General features: G+C 42.5%; 1 protein-coding gene across 1 annotated transcript in view; it reads left to right on the top strand.

Moving 5' to 3' along the window:
• The window catches only part of ncor2 (nuclear receptor corepressor 2), a 186,212-nt gene that overhangs the window by 87,969 nt on the left and 80,611 nt on the right, over nucleotides 1-17,632 (top strand). Inside the window, exons 5-8 of the mRNA XM_036979698.1 lie at nucleotides 7,080-7,262; nucleotides 9,527-9,643; nucleotides 14,285-14,341; nucleotides 16,302-16,354. Coding sequence (XP_036835593.1) covers nucleotides 7,080-7,262; nucleotides 9,527-9,643; nucleotides 14,285-14,341; nucleotides 16,302-16,354 — 410 coding nt within the window. The remainder of the gene's footprint in view (nucleotides 1-7,079; nucleotides 7,263-9,526; nucleotides 9,644-14,284; nucleotides 14,342-16,301; nucleotides 16,355-17,632) is intronic.

The following is a 17,632-nucleotide window of genomic DNA, read 5'->3' as shown; positions in this document are numbered from 1 at the left end:
GCTACTGTGGTATCAAAGACTTGCTCAACACTTTGTATAGTAAGCAGTGCTCAACCATAGATACCCTCTGCTGTGTGTTGATATGTAATGGAGTAGACTAGAGGCTGATCCACAGGCTTAGTTCCACGGCAGCATGACAGACCTCCACCAAACACAATGACAGCCTGGTTTTCTCTCCTCGGTGTGATATGGAGTGAAGGCCATCTTCTGGCTAAGCCTCTGCTTATTGATCGGCCCTGGGAGGACAGAATAGGAATGAGGTGTGTGTGCGTTTGGAGGGGGAGGCTACTGAGGTCTGGAAGGTCATTCTTCACATCTCTTGAGATATGACTTAACCAAATGTCCATGCGTGGCACACACTGCCAACACTGCTCTAACATGTGGCCTGACTTGTCAGTCTGACAGTGATATTTATGCTGTTGTGGAAACCAGGGCTGTTGGGGTGATCGTAATACCACCACACTGGCAGTCATGAGTCATGACCGCAGTCAAATTCCACTTGACCATTGAGTGACGTAATCTCCTCTTATGCACCCTGGACATGTGTTCAGTACCCAATCCCTAACTACTGTCTGGTTGCTAATGGCCCGGCACTCAGGGCTCTATTGTCTCTCTAACCATTCTGCATGCAAATGAAATCCAAAATCACAACAAATGCAAAATAGTACGGTGCTTTTAAAACTCACCTCACTGTGATTGATCAATTTGAATAAAGATGTTCAACAACAGGTTGAAACTGGGTCGAAAATATGATCATTGTGGATGTTGTTTCAAAGCCAAACGAGATGGTCAACACTTTCGAAGGTGATTCATTCAAAACACCCATAAGCATATGAGCTTATGCATTCGCATAGGCCTATATACACCAAAATATGTGGACACCTGCTCGTCGACCATCTCATTCCAAAATCATGGGCATTAGTATGGAGTTGGTTCCCCTTTTACTGCTATAACAGCCTCCACTCCTCTGGGAAGGTTTTCCACTAGATGTTGTAACATTGCTGCGGGGACTTGCTTCCATTCACCACAAGAGCATTAGTGAGGTCGGGCATTGATGTTGGGCGATTAGCACTGGCTCGCAGTCAGTGTTCCAATTCATCCCGAAGGTGTTCGATGGGGTTGAGGTCAGGACTCTGCGCAGGCAAGTCAAGTTCTTCCACACCAATCTCAACAAACCATTTCTGTTTGGACCTTGCTTTGTTCACAGGTGCATTGTCATAGTGGAACAGGAAAGGGGCTTCCCCAAACTGTTGCCAGAAAGTTGGAATCACAGAATAGTCTAGAATGTCATTGTATGCTGTAGGATTAAAATGTCCCTTCACTAGAACTAAGGGTCCTAGCCCGAACTGTGAAAAACAGCCCCAGACCATTATTCCTCATTCGGTCAGGTAGCGTTCTTCTGGCATCCGCCAAACCAAGATTCATCCGTCAGACTTCCAGATGGTGAAGCGTGTTACACCACTCCAACTGACGCTTGGCATGGTGGTCTTAGGCTTGTGTGCGGATGCTCGGCCATGGAAACCGATTTCATAAAGCTCCCAATGAACAGTTATTGTGCTGACGTTGCTTCCAGAGACTGTTTGGAACTCGGTAGTGAGTGTTGCTCGTACAGTCATTGGCATGACAATAACCGTCTGACAAAATGTTCATGGCCACCACAGCCAGTGGAAACTCAAATACCTTTCCTGGAAGACTGAGGTGATCTGGAAGTGAACAAGTCCATGCCAGACTGCTTGGATGACATACTTGTTTGTTTGTTTGTTTGTTTGAGTGAGTGTGTGTGTGCGCGGCCCCCTTCATTTATTTTCCCCCACATTCTCCTGTCTGCTGGACTGTAATTAGGTGGATTGTTCTGTATTGTCAGTTATGATACTGGCAGCTCTCTATCTATACTGATTATCTTTTGGAACAGGCTGTTTTCATGGTCAGAGATAGTCAGGGTGCTTGTTTCTTTGGGTTCTACGTTACCGTTGACACAAAAACATATCTAACTTTAAAATGTCACCTAGGCTAAGATTAGTTGTGCACCTGCTGTAGTGTTCTGTTCTTGATCTCTCCGTGTGTCTGTGTGAGTGAATTGACTGAATCATGTGATATCAAGAACACCTGCTAACATGAAACCAACAGGATGTTTATCCCTGCTCCTTTCAATTATATTATGGAGCGCACATGCAGTACCAGTCAAACTTTGGACACCTATTCATTCCAGGGTTTTTCTTTATTTTTTACTATTTTCACCATTGTAGAATAATAGTGAAGACATCAAAACTATTAAATCACACATATGGAATCAAGTAGTAACCGAAAAAGTGTTAAACAAATCAAAATATGTTATATTTGAGATTCTTCAAAGTAGCCACCCTTTGCCTTGATGACAATGTCGTACACTTTTGGCATTCTCTCAACCAGATCAAGAGGTAGTCACCTAGAATGTATTTCAATTAACAGGTGTGCCTTGTTAAAAGTTAATTTGTAGAATTTCTTCTTAATGCGTTTGAGCCAATCAGTTGTGTTGTAACAAGGTAGGGGTGGTATACAGAATATAGCCCTATTTGGTAAAAGACCAAGTTCATATTATGGCAAGAACAGTTAAAATAGGCAAAGAGAAATTGACAGTCCATCATTACTTTAAGACATGAAGGTCATTAGAGTTATAAGTTCATCAGAGGATAAGTTCATTAGAGTTACCAGCCTCAGAAATTGCAGCCCAAATAAATGCTTCAAAAGTAACAGACACATCTCAACATCAACTGTTCAGAGGAGACTGTGTGAATCAGGCCTTCATGGTCTAATTGCTGCAAAGAAACCACTACTAAAGCACACCAATAAGAAGAGACTAACTTGGGCCAAGAAACACGTGCAATGGACATTAAATCGGTGGAAATCTGTCCTTTGGTCTGATTTTTGGTTCCAACCTCCGTGTCTTTGTGAGACGCAGAGTAGATGAACGGATGATCTCCACGTGTGTTTCCCATCGTGAAGCATGGAGGAGGAGGTGTGATAGTGTGGGGGTGCTTTGCTGGTGACACTGATTTATTTAGAATTGAAGGCAGACTTAACCATTATGGCTACCACAGCATTCTGTAGCGATACGCCATCCCGTCTTGTTTGCACTTAGTGGGACTATCATTTGTTTTTCAACAGGACAATGACCCAACACACCTCCAGGCTGTGTAAGGGCTATTTGACCAAGAAGGAGAGTGATGGAGTGCTGCATCAGATGACCTGGCCTTTACAATCACCCGACCTCAACCCAATTGAGATGGTTTGGGATGAGTTGGACCACAGAATGAAAAGCAGCCAACAAGTGCTCAGCTTATGTGGGAACTTCTTCAAGACTGTTGGAAAAGCATTCCAGGCGAAGCTGGTCGACAGAATGCCAAGAGTGTGCAAAGGGTGGCTACTTTGAAGAATATAAAATATAAATTATATTTTAATTAGTTTAACACTTTTTTGGTTACTACATGATTCCATGTGTTATTTCCTAGTTTTGATGTCTTCACTATTATTCTACGATGTAGAAAATAGTAAAAATAATGAAAAACCCTTGAATGAGTAGGTGTTTCCAAACATTTGACTGGTATAGTGTATGTTCACTGACACATGCTGCACATACTGTACAACATGCACGCTCTATCAAAGCTTGTGCTCACTCAGCATGCATTACATATGTTTGTGTACACATACACACAATCACAGACAGTCCAAAGTTAGCCTAAAGTTGGTTTAATGATTGGGATTTTTCATGTGTGGTATTAGACTGGGTATATGATCTGCAGTGGGGACAGGCTTTAACATGGGGATCTCCTATACTGAACAAAATATAAGCTCAACACACAACAATTTCAACGATTTTACTGAGTTCTTATAAGGAAATCAGTCAATTGAAATTAATTCATTTAGGCTCTAATCTATTGATTTCCCGGTCTCAAACAATCCCGCAGGTAAAGCAGCCGGATGTGGAGGTCCTGGGCTGGTGTGGTTACACGTGGTCTGCGGTTTTAAGGACTTTTGGACGTACTGCTAAATTCTCTAAAACGATGTTGGATGTGGCTTATGGCAGGAAATGAACATTACATTCTCTGGCAACAGCTCTGGTGGACATTCCTGCAGTCAGCATGCCAATTGCACACTCCCTCAAAACTTGAGACATCTGTGGCGTTGTGTGACAAAACGGCACATTTCATCGTGGCCTTTTATTGTCCCCGGCACAAGGTGCACCTGTGTAATGATCATGCTGTTTTTATCAGCTTCTTGATATGCCACACATGTCAGGTGGATGGATTATCTTGACAAAGGAGGAATGGTCACTAACAGGGATGTAAACAAATGTATGCACATTTGAGAGAAATACACTTTTGTGCGTATGGAACATTTCTGCAATCTTTTATTTCGGCTTATAAAAAATTGGACCAACACTTCACATGTTGCGTTTTATTTTTTTCCCGGTATATTTTCACACTCCATCTGCTAGCAGTGTGTGGAAATGTGTTGCTCTTCACAAGTACAGAAGACAGTCAGGATGTAGATCCTAGAGAACTACTTGAAAGCCTAGGAGAACTAATCCTCTTTTTGATAGATGGCCCTCTCACCAGATGAACCCCCCCCCGACCAAACACCTCAGTGTTTTACACAAACTCAGAAGTCATTGACTTAACTCTGGTATAAGAGGTTTCAGAGCTTAAGTGGTTGCCTACCAGGCAATTGTATTTAAGGTCTTTATACTGAGGGCCATATAATCTAATCTCTACCTACCTATCCTTTCTAGACATTATATCAATGATTTTCCTTCCAAAATCACACAATCTTTTCCTAACTCACGCAGACTCTTCTTTCATCTTGGCCAGTCTCTGCTTTTACATCATCATTTCTCAGAGAGATATATCCCCTTTAAGATATATCCTATAACAAGGGGTTGTTGCAGCATTCCAAGTATATGATTAGAAATGGAGATGTTTAGCAGACAAAGCACTGGTAGGCTTGTGTGTGTGTCTATGATGTGATGGACGTGTATGACTAGCAGTCTGGGTGCTCGTCATCTCATCCCAGCCAGTCCATTCCACCCCCCTCCTCCTGACATTTCAGCTGCAGCAGGTCAGAGAGCAGCAAGACCCAGCCTCATCCTGCCTGCCTGCCTCCCCTAGATTAGGCCAGTTATATAACACTCATTACAGCAGTTTAAAAATAACACAGAACAAAACCCAAGCTGAATCACACACTCTCATTTACTGTCCGTGTGTCTCTACACACACATACCATGCACTAGGGCCGGGACGATACCAGTACTGCAATACTCGTTAGTACCGTGGCAAGGAAATAAAACACAAAGCAGATTTAATTTCTTTAGGAAAACCGCCTTAATGTTGGAAACAAACATTATGTTGTCATCCAGTCACACATTTATTTTCCAAGCAATAGCACATAATATTTTACATAGACGGTTTTTAATATACCAAAATTAGTCTGTTTCGTGTTTTCATTTTTGCCATGGAATAAATATCACAATACTGGTATCGTCACAGCCATACCATACACATGATGAACCATACACTCATACACAGACACTTCTATTTCCTTTCCCTGTCTCGCTCACACACACACACAGACACACACACGCACAGTGGGTTTACTAGGAGGGATTAGTGTTTTTTTAGGAGTTGTGTTGGAAAAATATGTAGTTATTTTCAGCAAATTCATTGGTACACCCTTACACACTTCCCATGCTGGTTGCTTCTGTCATCCTGGGCTAAGTTTAGGATATACAGTATTTTAACCGTCTATTCAAATACCTAGTCAATGCTTGTAAAATGCTAAGCTACACGGAACAATTATGGACTATAGTCCTCTTTGACTGTCCCTACTGTATACAGAATACATTGAGTACAATATGTTTAAGGTAGTTAAAATGGAGAGGGTGCACTTCGCCTGCTGACATTGTTATTCCTCAGAGAAGTAAAGCCTGTAAACTGACCCGGCACAAAGACCTCCTATAGTCAGCAATACCACTGAGACCACTAGACTGCTGAGTGGGGCTCTCTGGTTTCAAGGCACAACATAGCCCATCCTTTCACTTCTATGTAAAGAGGCATTGCAAATTAAGCTATCCAGAGTAGGGCTAGGCGATATATCGTGTATACCGGTATGGATCCACATTCCAGTATAGATTTTTACAATACTTCTATGAAGGTATTTCGATACAGTGCTAAATAAATGCAAAGTTCTACAAATTGGACTACTTCACTGTCGTTTTTTTGTCCTAGTTTGGGTGAGTATAAAACCATCAGAACGAAGAAGGCCAAATATAATCACTTAGAATTAATTTGTTGCCATTCTAGGGTCATTCACTACTCATAAAACATTAACTTAATATTCAGAAACTTAAAATACTATAAAATACCACCATACTGTCAAAAATGTGAAACATATTGTGGTATGATATTTGGTCCATATCGCCCAGGGAGTTTCATAGATGATGCAGTTGTAGAATGTCTTAATAACCCCCACCCTGTATTGTCCTTCTAACTGTGTTTCATCCTTCAAATTAAACAAACAATACTCAAACAGAGCCTGGTCTGTTCTATGAAGTCTGATTGTATATTCATTAGTGTGGTCGAGTGACTGTGAGACACTGACACAGGCTTTCATTACCCAGAGGACTTCATTACCGTAGTGTGCTGCTGCCTTCCCAAAGGAGACACGGGCAGGGTGTTAAGATCACTTGTTGCTCAGAGCCACCCATATCACAGACCGCACACAGATACAGACAGACACACAAAAGGAGAGAGAGAGACCGAGATGCAGCATGTCATTGTTGCCTCTAAACCGCTAACTGAATTAGGCTGGGACAGTTAAGAGTTGCATTCTAATCGATGGCTGCAGTCTAAACATACAAGCAGATTTATCTCTTTGCTGCCATCTCTGTGTCCTTTCTAGAGGTCCCAGGTTTAACTGCCTACTCTGTCTTCTGTTTGCCGAGCAACATGACAATATGCAGAATGTACTATGTAAACAGTGTTGGTATTGTGAAACACCAATAAAGTTTTGAGTTAAGATCCTCTGTCACCTCTATCTCCCTCCAGGACCGGGGCAGCTCCATGGGGAAGCTGGAGCCCATCTCCCCCGTCAGCCCGGCCCAGATGGACCCAGATCTGGACCTGGTGCCAGCCCGCTTCTCCAAGGAGGAGCTCATCCAGAACATGGACCGTGTTGACCGGGAGATCACCATGGTGGAGCAGCAGATTTGCAAGCTACGCAAGAAACAGGTACAGGTACCGTACAACCATGGGCTATACTGTAGGTCCTGTTCTCTACAGTTTGTTTGGTGCTTGTCGTTGTTTTTCATTACGAGACTGTGTGCTTAGTTGACTGTTTTTCAACTTGATGCAATCTATATGCTTTATCTTCTAAGGATGACCCAAATGTGTCTATCTGTGTCATTACTTCTCATTGAGCCTGAATGTTTCTGTGAAAGTGCGTGGCCTGCACTCTTTTTACTGTCAGCTTGTTCTCTGGCAGTTCCAGCAGTCTTCCTGAAAATGTTTCCATCTGTATTTAAATCTAGTATCCCTCTCTTTGCCTGTCTTCAGTGGATCTTCACACAGTAGAGCCTTTAGACCAGACATACCAGGCTGTATTGCTGTAATTATTGTATTGAGTTACTGTAGTTAGGGCTCACACAGCCTGCCACAGTGCTCTGCTTCTAGGCAGCTGCATTCTCTTCTGCTTTTCCTTCCTCTCTTCTTCTTTTAGGAGAAAAGTAGGTTAAAAATATATAAAGCCATAAATAACAGCTTCCCCCGGGGGAAAGGAGGATTATGTTGGAAGTTTTGTGACTGTTAAATCACTCATATTTCTTCCTCGCGGCCTTCCTCTTGGCCGCCTGCCACGTCATGTTTTATAGAAGAGCTCTATGGTGCAACTCTCCCCCCTCAAGTCTCTCCTTTGGCTGGCACTCAAAATGCTGCTTCGTAAATCTAAACCACCTGTAACCCATGGCACGGTCCGCTGTGGGAGGTGTTGGGGGGTGTGGTAGAGGAGGGATGGGGAGGGGGTTAGTGATGAAGCCTAGTGAATGTTTGAAAGAGTATGCTCTGCTACCTAGAAAAATAAATCAAGCCCCCCTCCCGATCCCTTCCCTCAACACACTATGCTTTTTATGAATGCTTTTTAAATTATTTTTAAAATTGATTTTTGATACAGCGGAACCACCCCTCCCCCCACCATAACGCTTTCCTCTCTTCAGCTCTCTCCAAGAATTAAAACATCTGGAGCAATTAAGTGGTGTGGTAAAACTTTATTTAAAGAGTTCTGGCAGAGAGTGGGGGCTGGGGCTCCGGTTACAGCCAGCCTGTGTTGTCAGCCATGCTCAGGACAGTTGGTTTATTTTATTTTACTCTGCTGTGGGTTTGGAGGGGGGAGGTTCTGGGAATGTGTGCGTTTTCCTCCCCAGCTGCTTATCCATCCCGATTGGGGCCCAGGATGATCCTGAGGGCCCAGGGCCAGCTCTCTCTCTCCCCCTGCTGAGGCCCTGGCCCAGGCCTTTTTCTGGGGGGGGTAGAGAAAGACTGGCTCTACTGTAGATCACCTCCCTGCAGAGCATGCAGCAGCACACTGACAAGGAGCCCTAGTCCCCAGAGAAGCAGCTTCACTAAAACCTCAGACTGTACCACTCACATCTGCAGCCCTGCTGCCACAGATGACCAGCACTGCCCCTAGTCTGTTTATACTGCTGTTCTTATTACTCCTACTTACCTATCCTGTTTATTGGATCATACCACTTTTGATATTTCACTTGAAGTTGTAATAAACCCCGATTATGTCAGTTATTGCAGATCTAAGATTCTGGTTGTGCTGTGAGGAGGCCATAATGTCCCCACTAAATACACGTCATGGATGTAATGGATCAGTTCAGTAGATGCTGCTGTGCCATTGCTTTGGCTATAGGCTCTGTCCAGTGGCCTGTTCTCCTGTTTTTATCCCTCATAAAAAGCCACCAAGATATTGCCCAGGGAGTTGGAAAAGCAAGGCTTTCCAGTACAGGATGGGTGTTGTGTTGGCCGACAAAGGGAAAATGGCATATCCTCTTGACCTAAGAGATACTTTGTCTCCTCAGTCCTACTCTCTCTCCTCCCTGGCATGCGGCCAGCCCTGGCTGGCTTTGTTACACCATGTTGTGGTAACCCTTTGGTTAACTGGACCCATGGGACTTAATAGCTATTACAGCTAGTAGGACAGTTAGGTTCATCACTGCTGGAGATGATGAATAGCGGCGGGGGGGGGGCTATACACACACACACACACACACACACATACACTTCCCTAGTAACCTGTCTCCACAGAAACAGAGAAGCACAAGGGTGCTGCAGGATCAGGGATTTCTCCTTTGTTCACAGCTTGTGATAACCTTTATCTGTCATCTTTCTCTTGTATATTCTTCTCTCCCAACCTAGTCAAAGGGACATCTTGTCTACACACTGTATTCACCAGTAATCCTGAGTGTTTGCATATTTGCGTTTGTGACCTGCAGCAACAGCTGGAGGAGGAGGCAGCGAAGCCCCAGGAGCCGGAACGGTCTATGATCTCCCCCCCGCCCAGTGAGGCCAAGCACCGCAGCCTGGTGCAGATCATCTATGACGAAAACAGGGTCAGTACCATCACACACACGCTAGGGATGGGCACGGTTATTAAAATATTTGAATATCCGAATGGATGCCCAGTATTCAATCACTTGGAGAGTATACAGTCTTTGTCTCAAATGGAATACAATTATCTATGTGACATTGTTACATAGCCTACAAGGATAAACCATTACATTCAACATTTTTATATAACAATAGTTTTATGACAGTTTGTATGAGTGCGCCCAATAAAAAGGATTCACCAGCAGCCTACACTGGTTTCACACGTGTAGCTTGTTGTTATTGTCGGTCAATCAAATCGCTGCTGCAATCAGAGGCTCCATGTGTAGCAAGTGAAGAGGGAGATCTAATCAATACAAAATGGAATTACAATTACAGAATTAAGTTGGCTAAATGAGAAGGAGTAGGCTAAAACAATCAACCAAGAGGTAGGCTGTTGTTTCATATGAATGGAGTTGTTGTAGGCGTTGGATGGGGAGCGGAGCAAAAAAAGCCTCAATTAGCCTTTCTACTGTAGGTAGCTAGCTGGCTAACTTAGCTTTCTACTGTAGCTAGCTAGCTGGTTAACTTAGCTTGCTACTGTAGCTAGCTAGCTGGCTGACTTAGCTTTCTACTGTAGCTAGCTAGCTGGTTAACTTAGCTTGCTACTGTAGCTAGCTAGCTGGCTAACTTAGCTTTCTACTGTAGCTAGCTAGCTGGCTAACTTAGCTTTCTACTGTAGCTAGCTAGCTGGCTAACTTAGCTTTCTACTGTAGCTAGCTAGCTGGCTAACTTAGCTTTCTACTGTAGCTAGCTAGCTGGCTAACTTAGCTGGCTACTGTAGCTAGCAAGCTACTTTACAATGATTTGATGCAGTCAAGACGAGCACTATCAGGTGGTGTGATAGATAACCTACGGTAGCAACAAGTTTGTCTAAATACTCTTTCTCTTTCTCACTCTCTTTTTTTCTCTCTCTGTGCCACACATAGACTGTCACACACACTGGCCCCTGGCCTTGTCACGCCCCTCCCTCACCGTTCTTCTGAAACGAGCAGAGTGCAGCACACAGTCTCTCTCTCGAGCAAGTCTCTATTGAAGTTTCTTAAAAAATATAATGACATTATTAGAATACTGAAATAATTTCAAATGCCCTAACACACTCACACACTGCTCTCTCTCTCTGTGTAAATATGAGTGTGTCTCAATCAGTGCTCAGCCTGTAATGGCTGTAGTCAGTGTTCATTCCTAAATCACCTCACAGGTTGGTCAAAGTTAGAATACATGTATTGACTGCATTATGTGAGCTAGCTATACCCCCTGGTTCATCATAAATCCTAGTTGTTGGGGTGGTAGTGATGTAAGATAATGAGCAAAACCATTCCAAAAACACACTTCCTTTGGATGAATGTTTAGTGTTCTTTTTTTGGACTCCATACAGTGTTATTGGGTTCACAGAAATTGCTTGATCGTAAGTGTTGAGAATGAGACTGAAGCTGTGAAGAAAGACTGGGAGCATCTGGATGAGGTGCAGAGGACTTCGGTCTGACAGCTCTTTGATGATGAAAAACTAATATGGTAGACTGTCACTCTGCTTTCCCTCAGACATTGGATTAATGCTGTTTGAGATCTTATTTAGCTAATTGGCCCTATTGAGGGCTGAATGGAAGTGAATTTGTATTCGGCGCATTCTGTCGTGACAATGATTGTGAAGAGATTAATGTGTGAGCTCTGTCATTGCTGTTACTTGGCTTGTTATCATCTTCAACAGCCCAATAGAGAGTGGGAGTCAATAGAGAGTGGGAGTCAATAGAGAGTGGGAGTCAATAGAGAGTGGGAGTCAATAGAGAGTGGGAGTCAATAGAGAGTGGGAAAGGCTGTATGAAAAGGTATTGACCCATTAGCCTCCCACTCTTAATATGGCAAGACCAGAAAAAGTCCTTCCGTCCGAGTGTGTAGTCTGCTAAAGGTCAGCATTGCTGCCCTTTAGTGTGAGCAGGTCACTCACACCCTCAGACACACACACCTTACTCATGTTCCTCTACTACAGTAACATTCGTCTGGCAGCAATCCGAATATATATATATATATATATATATATATATATATATATATATATATATATTTTTTTTTAATTAGGTCAACATTTTTACGTTTCCAATTTTAGAATGCAAGGATTTCATAGAAATCTAGGTCAATCAAAACAGAGTAGAGTAGGGTATTATCTAGTTGTAGTTAATAATGCATTCATTTCCAATACTCTTAGTCCACCTAGTGGTAAGCACTGTTCCTTGCATACGGAGACACAAAACTGTATAAACATGTTTGTGTAGATTACAATAAGGAGTGTTTTCCCACTCGTTATGCCGACCACAGATGGTCCCCTGTATGTGTAAGGGGCAGGACCTCTGTACATTTCCTTGCCGGGCCGGGTCAGAATCTTAAGGAAAGTCAACTCTTGAAGTAAAGTAATCTTCTATAATATAATAGAAACAATTGAATGGTCTAAAAGAGACCTGTTGACTGACAATAGTACTGTATACCTTTCACCCCATACACTTACCAGCTCAGAGCTGAGCAATGATGGCACCACTGAATCCATGCAGAAGGAGTGATTATCTCAAAGCCTGGACTCATCCAATGTCGCTGAACTCTGGAACACTTTCCACTCCACTGAGTGCTGCTGAGCCCCACCGCCACCACACTAGGAATTGCCAGGGACCTCACGATACAATATTATCACCATTCTTCGGTGTCGATACAATGTGTCTTGCGATTCTCATATTGTATTGTGATTTTACACTGCACTTTTTTATTGCAATTTGATGTTTCAAACATCTGCTGCCAGGACATGAGAGAGTGTGAGAAAACGAGTTTATATCAGTCATGGAAATAAATGGGCTTAAATCATGTTGACTCGCTGTTTAAAAAGAAGATGGAAAACAAGCTATAGGATGAAAAATACCAGAGTTTTGACGCATGCACAGCAGACTAGCGCTAGCTAACGCTACCTACCAACAAAACAAATAGATACTTGGAGTCAAAGTATCGATTTATAATATAGTCCCAATATAGTACTGTAGCGTCCCCCCATCACTACTAACACAGTGCTGCTGAGCACCACCACCACACTGGTCTCTCTCTGTCCCTCGTTTGTTTGTTTGTTTGCATATCATATAAAGGCTCAGACAGACACACCAATAGCATTTGCCTGCCCAGAGTACTTAGGATCTCTGAACGATCAGTAGACGAACGGGGAGATCCACATTCGGTGCAACCTTAGGTGTGATCCTTAGGTATATCTGAAGAAGGCAAGGCATGGGTGTTGGTGTTTGTCTTGGATACGTGTGTGTGTGTGTGTGTGTGTGTGTGTGGTGTGTGTGTGTGTGTGTTTGTGTTTCACCACCTGGCTGTAATGACTCCAGTCTCAGCAGAAGCGTTCCTCTCAGTCAGGCCTGGTGTCATCTGTCTCTGTGGGCTTAGTGTCACCTCGTCTCTCAGCGAGAGGGATACAGCCACAGGCCTTTGTCAACGCCATAGGCGACACCACTCAACTTCACCATCTCATATTAGAAAATGGCTGCCTTGGACACAAATACAAGAGAGACAACCGTGACTCACTGGAATTGCACTATCCCAGTCCCACTGTTAAACACACACACAATGTACAGAGAGATCTCTCAAGTCACTGCACCTTCCCTCTTTGCTTGTGCCAATATTAAACCCTCTCATGTTAATTACGCATTTCTTATGATGTAGCCCATATTTCCCTTTTCTATGGACTGGAAATGCTTCTGTGAGTGAAGAGCAGCTCAGTTAGTTTTCTGCTCCAGTTGCAGTACTCCTGTCTAAGAACTAGGGGGCATCTGAGTTGGTCCAGCCTCACTCACATTCACTGGCTGCCAATTTAATCTCAGGTGTGACTGGCTGAGATGGATTGGAGGAGGAACCGTAGTGTGTCAAAGCTCCATGTTGATCAACAGGGTTGTCATTGCCTCGTCTGAATTTAGCGTACACATGTATCCCCTTCTCTGTGTTGCCAATGTCATTGATCGTAGTCTTTATGTCCTTAGTCTTTCAGATTTATATCAGTACAATGAGCTTCCCTCTCTCCTCTCACTCTACATTTGACATTTTAGTCATTTAGCAGACACTTATCTAGGCACAGCGACAGATGTTTCACCTAGTCGGCTCTGTGATTCGAACAAGCAAACTTTTGGTTACTTGCCCAAGGCTCTTAACCACAAGGCTACCTGCTCACTCGCTCAGTCTGAAACCACCACCTAAGCACACTAGGAGGTGAGATCTCTCTCTCTGTTTTGTCAGATGTCCCTTATTGGAGAAGCACTGCAGCCATACAGTCTCACTCGCTCTTTCTCTTTCTCACGCTCCCTCTTCTGCGTGCTCTCGCTCTACCCTTCTCTCTCTCCTGGAATCTGTGCTCGGGGAGGTGAGTAATCTTTTATCCAGGAGGGGAGAAATGAGAGGGAGCTGAGGCGAGGTTCTGCCTTGTGTTAAAAGCTCTAATAATAGTTGCTGCATCCAGAGTGCCCATCCAAACGTCAGTGATTGAGTGAGCAGGCTGCTGCGTTGCCTTGGTGATGGCAGACGTGGGGCTTTGTTGTTGACATGTGCTGAATGTGTTGTGTGTGTGTGTTGTGTCTCCTCAGAAAAAGGCAGAGGAAGCGCACAGGATTCTGGAAGGACTGGGACCCCGAGTAGAACTGGTGAGTCTCTGCTCTTTTCACACCTCTTAATGGTCACCCGAATAAAACATTTAGCATTTTGCATTATTTGACCTTGGGGAGGAGGGATAAGTAACGGAGGAGGATGAGGAGGAGTTTGTCTGAATTCAAAGATGTGTAGCAAGCCCTGGACAGAGAGCATGGTGGGTTTAGTTTTCTGTTTGGAAATGAGAGTGAGAGATGGTAAAATAACTGGACCACAGAAACAACAATTTCAGATTCCTTTGACCCATGAAAGCTGTTTGTTATCCATTGTTTTCCTCAATGTTTTAACTTGTGTCATGAAATAAAACTGTTTTTGTTTGTTTTGGAACCAACTCATTTTACCCAAAGACTTTTTCCACTTATGAGTCTCTTGAGAACAGTCTTGAGAAGGGCTGGATGAGGATGTCATGTCGTCATTCTGCTTACTACTTGTCAGCTTGGCACAGCAGTAGCAGTTATATAGTACTATGGAACTCAGGGCGATGCCCAAATGAGCCTCACAACAGCCTTTGTTTCACACTCTCTCGCATATATATTGATGCATTTTGTGCGATTGATTAACTGAATGAATAAATATAATTTGATGGTTCAGTTGGTTGAGTTATTGATTAACTGAATGAATAAATATAATTTGATGGTTCAGTTGGTTGAGTTATTGATTAACTGAATGAATAAATATAATTTGATGGTTCAGTTGGTTGAGTTATTGATTAAATGAATGAATAAATATAATTTGATGGTTCAGTTGGTTGAGTTATTGATTAACTGAATGAATAAATATAATTTGATGGTTCAGTTGGTTGAGTTATTGATTAACTGAATGAATAAATATAATTTGATGGTTCAGTTGGTTGAGTTATTGATTAAATGAATGAATAAATATAATTTGATGGTTCAGTTGGTTGAGTTATTGATTAAATGAATGAATAAATATAATTTGATGGTTCAGTTGGTTGAGTTATTGATTAACTGAATGAATAAATATAATTTGATGGTTCAGTTGGTTGAGTTATTGATTAACTGAATGAATAAATATAATTTGATGGTTCAGTTGGTTGAGTTATTGATTAACTGAATGAATAAATATAATTTGATGGTTCAGTTGGTTGAGTTATTGATTAAATGAATGAATAAATATAATTTGATGGTTCAGTTGGTTGAGTTATTGATTAAATGAATGAATAAATATAATTTGATGGTTCAGTTGGTTGAGTTATTGATTAAATGAATGAATAAATATAATTTGATGGTTCAGTTGGTTGAGTTATTGATTAAATGAATGAATAAATATAATTTGATGGTTCAGTTGGTTGAGTTATTGATTAAATGAATGAATAAATATAATTTGATGGTTCAGTTGGTTGAGTTATTGATTAACTGAATGAATAAATATAATTTGATGGTTCAGTTGGTTGAGTTATTGATTAAATGAATGAATAAATATAATTTGATGGTTCAGTTGGTTGAGTTATTGATTAACTGAATGAATAAATATAATTTGATGGTTCAGTTGGTTGAGTTATTGATTAACTGAATGAATAAATATAATTTGATGGTTCAGTTGGTTGAGTTATTGATTAAATGAATGAACAAATATAATTTGATGGTTCAGTTGGTTGAGTTATTGATTAATGGTACAAAATCTGAGCCAACTGTTTCTCTGATATTTGTATAAACCATTATGATATCACACCATCATTTCTCTGTCAGACTTCAATCTCAGAGAGTCAACATGTTGTTGGTAGAATGTAAGGGCTGAATGTTGTTACTGCATCTGGCATAGTAGCCTTGCAATGACACCAGACAGGGTGCAGAGAAGGGAGTGTAGAAGCTGTAGATGTGTGTGTATAAACCTCCTAGCCTTCATGTTCCATGCTGCTGTGAAACTGAATTCCCACCTCTGGCAGCATCACTGACACTTTCATCTCTCTTTCTCTCTCGCTCCCTCCCCTCTCAGCCTCTGTACAACCAGCCATCTGACACCAAGCAGTACCATGACAACATCAAAATGTAAGTTTAGCCCGCCCTCTGCGGTAAAGGCACTGGGTTTATGCTAATGTTTGTGTGTGTGTGTTTATCTGAGTGTATATCATCTGTCCCTGTGGGCTCAGTGGGATTGCTATGGTCCTAAATGCCATTACTGCGCTCCTTCTCATCTACTCTAGAGTCCCATCCCGGGATCCCGTCCCGGCCACAGACCATCAATGTTTCAGTGTCAGCCACGCATGCAGTTTTTACAGCTCTGGTAGTGCACTGAAACCTTGTGTTGTCAGAGAGCAATCGCATTTTGGTCATTTTTTGTGGAAGTGAATTTATACTGCACTTTTGTTCATAACTATAGCAATGCAAGTGAAGGAAATGTTACACACATTACATTTGAACTGACATCCACCCTTCACTGCCCCTCTTTCTCTACTCTGTTTGATCCAAGCACTGTTTGATCAGAAAGGGTGTGTGTTATTAAATAGCGCTGTATACCTTTGATCCATCACAATTGACTTCTTTGTGGTGCCCCTAACCGGTTTGATAACCTTAGCCCCCGTTGCCATTGAGAAAGACGAGTACCAGATTCATACCAGACACCACCCCCACCCTACCCTACTTAACCGCTCTGCTTCCTCTGTCCACTACCCCTCTCATCTCCCACACTGACTCAACGTTGGGGCCAATAGCCAGTGTTCAGTATTTCAGAACCTAGAATATATAAATCCACGGAAATATATCCACAGGTAGCTCCCTAGTGGTGCAGCGGTCTAAGGCACTGCATCTCAGTACAAGAGGCGTCACTACAGTCCCTGGTTCGAATCCAGGCTGTATCACATCTGGCTGTGATTTGGAGTCCCATAGGGCGGCGCACAATTGGCCCAGCATCGTCCGGGTTTGGCCGGGGTAGGCCGTCATTGTAAATAAGAATTTGTTCTTAACTGACTTGCCTAGTTAAATAAAGGTTAAAATAAATGTATGGTTTATTTTTCACTGTAATCTTACACACATTACAGAACGGGAACATGGACCGTGCTTGCTTCTTTAATGTGGCACATATCAACATGAAACCCCTTTTTGCATAACTATAATTTCCACATGCCTCATGTTTTTGGTGCTGTTTACATTGTACTGTGATTTCTCAGGAATACGGTGCACTCTTAGTGTTGGACAAACGAATCCTATTGAAACGGTCCAGAGCAGCCAATCTCTCCTTCCACCATCTAGTGTCCGGAGCACAATGCCACGTCTGTCTCTATAGGACTTCATCTGTCAGCCCTGGTCTGGCCTTGATTTGATTTATTA

The sequence above is a fragment of the Oncorhynchus mykiss genome, chromosome 6 (genome assembly GCF_013265735.2).
Source record: "Oncorhynchus mykiss isolate Arlee chromosome 6, USDA_OmykA_1.1, whole genome shotgun sequence".
Classification (NCBI taxonomy): domain Eukaryota; kingdom Metazoa; phylum Chordata; class Actinopteri; order Salmoniformes; family Salmonidae; genus Oncorhynchus; species Oncorhynchus mykiss.
Note: the sequence above shows the minus strand (reverse complement) of the source record. Positions and strands in the feature narration are given on the sequence as shown.